At 57.6% G+C, this 6626-nt stretch overlaps 1 protein-coding gene across 1 annotated transcript in view; it reads left to right on the plus strand.

The window, feature by feature from the left end:
* The window catches only part of FOXK1 (forkhead box K1), an 87288-nt gene extending 81801 nt beyond the window's left edge, over positions 1-5487 (plus strand). The window contains exon 9 of the mRNA XM_010370752.2: positions 12-5487. Within this exon, the coding sequence (XP_010369054.2) occupies positions 12-292 (281 nt within the window). The 3' untranslated portion in view covers positions 293-5487. The remainder of the gene's footprint in view (positions 1-11) is intronic.
* The last annotated feature ends 1139 nt before the right edge of the window (positions 5488-6626 follow it).

The following is a 6626-nucleotide window of genomic DNA, read 5'->3' on the forward strand; positions in this document are numbered from 1 at the left end:
CTCCACTCCAGCCCTCACCAGCCCTCTGCAGCTCCTTGCGACCCAGGCGAGTTCGTCCGCGCCGGTGGTGGTCACCCGGGTGTGTGAGGTGGGGCCCAAGGAGTCAGCAACAGCCGTCGCGGCCACGGCCACCACCACCCCAGCCACTGCCACCACCGCCTCTGCCTCTGCCTCTTCCACTGGAGAGCCCGAGGTCAAAAGGTCCCGGGTGGAGGAGCCCAGTGGGGCTGCAACCACACCGGCTGGAGTGATCGCAGCCGCTGGCCCCCAGGGGCCAGGCACCGGCGAGTGAGGTCACCTGCAATGTGGGGGAGTGGGACTCACCCAGCGGCGACCCCGAAGCTGGACCCGGCAGCTCAGGCGGCCGCACCCACAGACGGAGGAGAACAGCCCATGGCGGCCCGCGGGCATCAGCAGCACCTGGACACACCCAGCCCTTTCCATTTTATCGCCTGCCCTCCCGTGGTTTAAAACAAAAACACATAAACAAGTTCAGACAACTGATTGTATGATTCTGGGAATTCTTTGCTTTCATTTCCTTCTCCCTCGGCACCACCTCCTCTCCCCAGGCTTCCCTGTCGGGCGTGGGGAGGAGGTTGGAGCTCAGCATCTCGAGGAATGTGTCAAGACAGCCCCTCTGCTCCACGCTGCACGACCAACTGCCTTTGTCTCGGGAGGACGGACAGAAACGCAGCACGGCACACACCGAGGCTGCCGGGGAGGCCCGGGAACCGGACGGATGCCTGTTGAGGAAGCCAGGAGCTGCCGAGCCACGGACTGCCTAACATCCTCTCTGCCCGGAACGTGACATGGAGAGTGTTGGCATTAACTCGGGGGGTGTTCGGATTCACTTTGGACCCCAAATTTTTCTTTGTTTAAACTTGGAATTCAGACTTCATTGTACACCTGAGGCAGACACAAAAGGGATCGTGTATTTCTGAGGATTTCATCTGTTGACGGTCTGATGACTGGCCGTAGGTCTGGGGTTCCCGCTGGGTTGAGTCCCCTCGAAGAGTAAACCTGCCACTCTGATAACTTCAAGTAAGAGCAGCAGCTTCCTGGGTTGGCATTCGCGGTGGAAGCTTCCTAGGATGCAAGATCGGCCTGGATCCGCCCGCCGCAGACATCGCACTGCCGGGGACAGTCGGGGCCACTGCTTTGCAGACCAGACCTCCCCAGATTCTCCCGTGGCTCTGACGTCCCGGTGCTGACGGCCACAGTGGGACCCAACGGTGCCAAATGCCTTCTGCTCCAGCTGCTCTTTCACCCAGTTACAGCGTCCGTACCACTCCCACATTGATCTGCTGTTTTAAATTGGAACCATTTCTCCTGCCTGAAACTCCAGGGCCCCTCCGTGAGCAGAAGGGAGGTGGCATGTGGCCACCCTCATGGGGGAGCTCTGTTTGCTCCTGGGCCACTGCTCAGGTCCGTCCGTGAGCAGAAGGGAGACCACACCCCAGCAGCAGCGGCAAGCAGGCCTGTGCCTCCACACCCAGCCCCAGCCAACGCGACTGCTTTTGTTTGCTACACGGTGAGAACCGGAGGATGGGATGCTGCAGCAGTTGGGTGGCTCCGAGGTCCCTGAGGAAGCCCCTCCTGCACTTCTATTAAGACGGCCAGTGGCGCCTGGATCTTTTGTCATCAAGCGGCATTGAGCCAGAGCTGTGTAATGCCGAGCCCAGCTCCAGGAGGAAAGAGGAGTCCTTCCGTGTGTGTTGGAGATGCGAGCTGCATCCCTGTAAAGGTCAGCTGTCAGTTTTGCTGGCCGCTCCGGCGCTGGCTGTCCTGTTGGGGAAACAGCGACAGATTCAATACAGAGCTCTGGAAGAGCCTGAGGAGTAGTGGGTCTTGGAAATCGCCCATCCTCTGTGTCACAGCCTCTCACCAGCAAAGGAGCCTCCACCCGGGCCGTGGCGGGAGAGCCACAAAGGGACCCAGGTGCCTGGAAGGCGTCTGAGGGAGGCGGCTGGGCAGGTGTCTCCCTGGAGAAGAAGGGAGAATGCTTTTTCAAAGTGATTCCGAGGCAGTGCGGGAGGACACGCGTGCTGTGCGGCGGAGTGGGGTCGCCCGTGGCCCCATCAGAGTCCCTGTCCCCCAGGACAAGTGCAGGACCTCTGTGGGCCCCCTCCTTCCACCTAGATAGAGAAAACCCCTGTTCAGTTTCCTTCTCCCATTCTGTTGTTTTTCTAAGCCCTCCAAAATGAGTCGTTTCTATGGCACTAACCTTTCCATGAGAAATAAGCTCTTTGTGGAAGTCCATACCTGTTGCGCTGGGTGAGGTTTCAGAGAAGTGGGGGCGGGATGAACACAGCCGGCCGTCCTGGGTGCAGTTCCATCCGTGGAGGGTGAGCGATTGCGCCCCGTACCACACTGAAGCCTCCTGCTGTCGTCTGTGGGCCTTTTCTTTCCGTGGTGCCTGGTGTGTGCGTGCATGGCTGAGAGAATGGGGTGTGGTGGTTGGAGATGGCTCCCTGACACCGGTGCCTGTGTGGCCTGAGCCGGCGCCCTCCCGGGAACGCCCGTCACAGGGGGCCTCTGTGACCACCTGCTGCTGCTCTCTCCTCCGTGGTGATTGTGTGTCCCCAGGGCTGCACGTGGCCACCCTCGGGGGAGCTCTGTTTGCTTCTGGGCCACTGCAGGTTGGCCTCCTCGTGCAAGCTGATGTCTGCAGGGAGCGCGGCGTGCCAGGATTGCACCACGTGTTGGTCACAAAGTGAGGTCGCCTCTTGGCCTGGTCTGCTCAGGCTGGCTCTGACCCACTTGCTTTCCTGGTTTTGAGACGGAGCACATTCTTCCTGTTAGCGGTAGCGTTCTCTGATTTCACTGCTTCAATGCCAAGGGCGTGGAAAGGGAGTGGTGGATGGAGCCGGAAGGTGGCGAGCACAGGATCCCTGGGCTGCGTTCTGCCGCTTGGGAGTCCTCACTGTCTAGCTTCTGCGGGGACTGCAAAGAGGGATGAAGGGACGTGGTCCTAGGGGTCGGCTCAGACTCAGAGCAGGGCAGGGAGAGGAGGCCTGGGTCCTGGATCCACTGCTCTGGGCTCGTAACCATGAGATTTTGAAAGAGTTTTTGGTCATCTGAGCAGGTACCATGCCTGGCTCATGCTGGAGCTTGTCTTGGAACCGGTAGCCAGAGGCCCAGGAAGGGACAGGGCCCAAAAGAGCTGCACATCCCGGCCACAAAGTCCTCCCGGCGTGCCCTGAGCCAGCCCAGTGAGTGCCTCCCAGCCAGGCGCTTTTGCGGAAGCAAGAACACAGGCCAGGGGCACCGGGAGAGCCTCAGCCCCCAGCCTGGGCGGCCTGTGACCCTGAGCCGTGTCTGGTTGACCCAAGAACCTTCTCTGGGTTCTCAAGGGTGAGCTGACCCTAGCGACATGCAGAAATGTGGGGAGCAAAAGCAGCTTGATTCCAGCCCCATTCTGGGGTCACTGCAGAGGCAGAGGCTGAGGGCCTGCTCTCTGGTCACCAGGGTCTGGGGGCACGGTCCACAGCGGATGAAAACAGCAGGTCACAGTGGTGACTTTGGGAAGGGCCCCTCCTGCTTTGCCCTGTTCGGAAAGGGGCTCCCTCAGAGCCCCTGGGCTCGGTAACCCGCTTCTCTCTTCTGCTTCCTGCGGGATAATTGCCAGGTTTACCAAATACAAGAAAACACCCACTTTGGCTAGGAGGTAAGTCCCAAAAACAACGTCTTAAGTGGTTGAGGACAGGCATCCACAGAGGCCATCTGGTGGCACCTGGGAAGTGGGGAAGCAGGGCCTGAGCGTTCCCCGGCTGCTACGGCAGCAGCTGGCTCAGGGCACCCTCTCCCGTGCCAGCTTCTGCCACCAGCCCAGTGTCCACGGAGCAGCAGGGCCAGAGGAGCTCAGGGAGACCTGGCTGTCAAGGGCATGGTGCCCAGTGTCCCGGTGTGTGCCCGTCCTCAGCCACTTGTGTCTTTCTTCCCACGTGGAAGTTCTCCCGGTGACACCTGCCCTCTGTTGAGGGTGGAATCTGTCACTCATGCCTTTGAGGGACCCAGATAGACTGTCCCTCTTCTGCTTTCTTTCTACATTCCTAAAAAACCTCAATGTTAATCCCTCACCAATGGGCCGAGTACGGTCTCACGGCTCTGCAGCGCCCCAGCCTTCTCCCACCGGCTTCACGCTAGAGGGCGCCATGTGCTGTGGGTGAAACGAGACGCTGGTGTCAGGTCCCCATGCAGAGACCCTTGAGGCGGCGCTGGGAAGACACTGGGCGGGACCGTGACCAGGCAGGTGGAGCCATGTGTGTCTCACACCTGCTGCCCCTCAGTTTCCTTCCCGAGGTCTGGTGTGTTCTCTTTGGGGTTTGCTGTTTATTTGTATTTCCTTTTTCTTTGATTTAAGAACCATGCCGAGTGAAAAAGGTGGGAATGAATTTCTGAGTTGCTGAGTGTTCCCTGATCCTAGGTACTGCGCTCTGTGCTTCTTGAGCAGGGAGGGGATGGATTTGGTGGAGTTGGGCCGGGCCGGGGCTTCACCCTGCCCCCTCCAGACTGCCGGAGCCCCAAGAAGTTTTGAGTCCAGCTGGGCCTTGCCGCCCGCCCCATCGCCCGCTCCTGGGTCCGTTTACTGGTTTAAGATCAGAGGCATCATTCAGTGAATGCTCTCGTGTTCTCTACATAAAGAGGGCCCTCCCTGGAACACCCCAAGGGAGCTGGGACTCTCCAAAAAGCCCCCACTAAGGGCTCCCCTCTGTCTCTCGAGAGAAAATCCCTTCTTTGGGCGAACCAGCGCGTTCAGGAGGAGGAGGAAGCTTTTCCTTGGCTTTGAAATCAGTGTTTTTATAGAGACAAAGAACAGACCTCAGTGGAAAACTGAAAACGTAATTGAACATGGGGAAGCGTCGGAGAAGAAAGGATTTTCCCCTTCGCTTTCAGAGCCGGCGGGAGCGCAGGTCTATTTTGCTTCAGAAGCCTCACATTCTGCGTTGCCTTTGAGTGACTTCATGCGGGGTGAGGAACTGTAGAGCTCTCTAGAGAGGATACCCCAAGTCCATCCTGGGCTCCTCCTCACCCCTCTGAGAAAGCCCCCTAAAAAAGGCTTTAGAATCACCAGCGTGCCGCCTTATGTTGCAGGGCGGAATCGCACGCTCCTCACGCTGGAGTAAGTTACAAAACATGACTGTAAGGCTCTTTGCAAATGCAGAGCCCCAGAATGCTGGCTGGAGGCCTCCTCGGCCCTGCGGGCGGCCTGGCTGCAGTAGGTCTGCTGTAAGGGGCGACCACGGTGACTGCGTCACACTCCTGATGAAAACGTGTTTACCCACAGCCTCGCCTCAAGCCTCCTTGACATTACCGCTGCCTCGAAGCAATATTATTTAATAAGGATACTTTACATTGCTTACATGTGCTGCTATGAAGACAGGATTAATCCTTAGAACAGGACTCAGCTCCGGAGGTTCCCGGGTAATGTATTTTGGCTCTTGGAAGTGAGGGTAGAATTGAGAATATAACAAATGGTCTCCTGCCTGGTTCTGTCCCTTATTTTCAGATTGTTTTCCTGCATCTTACAATTTTCTTTTCCTTTCTCCAGGCCTGTTTTTCAGTGCTCAGGACACGGTTTTCATCACATACTTACTGTTTTGTTGTTGGGTTTGGTGCAAGCCCTTTGCAATTCACATTGTCTTTTAATACGAAAAGCTGCTACATTTGGTGACCAGAGGGAGGGTTTGGAATCTGTGCTTTGCAGGGGATCTCGGTGGGTACTGCGGCCCCTCGCAGGGTGGTGAGCTGGGTCCGTGCCTCGAGAGGGGGCCCCTTTCCCACGCCACGTGGCTTGAATTCTGTCGGAGTTGAATCTGTGGAAAGGATTGTCCCGTTGGAGCTGCTGCATCCTTTCCTCTGTCCTCCCTGTCTCCCAAACCCCGAAGTCACAGCTGCTTGCAAGGATGCGATTTTGGGGATACAACCACACACATTTCCCTCTGAACTGAAATTTTAAAAATAGACCCATTTCACTGACTTCTTTAGGGAAAATAGTTTCACTCTTGGGTTGCCTTGTGAGCCCACAGGCGTGCGACCCTGTCTCTGCTGGCCTTTTCTGGCCCCATCCCAGCTCCTCCTTCTCAGGCAGAGGCTGCAGCCCTCAGCTCTGCTGCTGGATGGAACATTTGAGAACCCCCTCCTGGAAGGCAGACAGGGTGGAGGGCCCAGAGCCAGCCCTGCCATGCGTCATGACCGGTGGTGCCACGTGGGGGTGTGAAGCTGGGCTGGCTTTTCCTGGAGGTGGGTGAGAAGTCTGCCTGGGCAAAACAGAATCAGAAGGCCACGAGAGAGAGAGGGGAGCGGGGAGAGTGGTGAGGAGGATTCATCTGTGACTGATGAACCTCGCCGTGCCTGTCTGTCACATCCCAAGTCTGTGCCAGCTGCTGGAGGTCAGACTCCTGCCCTGAGAAACAGCCCAGTCCTTGGAGAATGAGACCCTGAGGCTCAGTGAGCGGAGGCCTTCCCTCGGGGCCAGCCATTCCCGGGAAGCCTGACTGTGATCCAGAAGCTCTGCGGGTCGCCAAGACTGGCATTTTCCTTGTATTTTTGTGCAGGGCTGAAGTGAGCATTCTTCCTTTGAATTGGTGAGCCTCTGGGGTTTTTTTTAGTTTCTTTTACTCATC

This window comes from Rhinopithecus roxellana, chromosome 6 (genome assembly GCF_007565055.1).
Source record: "Rhinopithecus roxellana isolate Shanxi Qingling chromosome 6, ASM756505v1, whole genome shotgun sequence".
NCBI lineage: Eukaryota > Metazoa > Chordata > Mammalia > Primates > Cercopithecidae > Rhinopithecus > Rhinopithecus roxellana.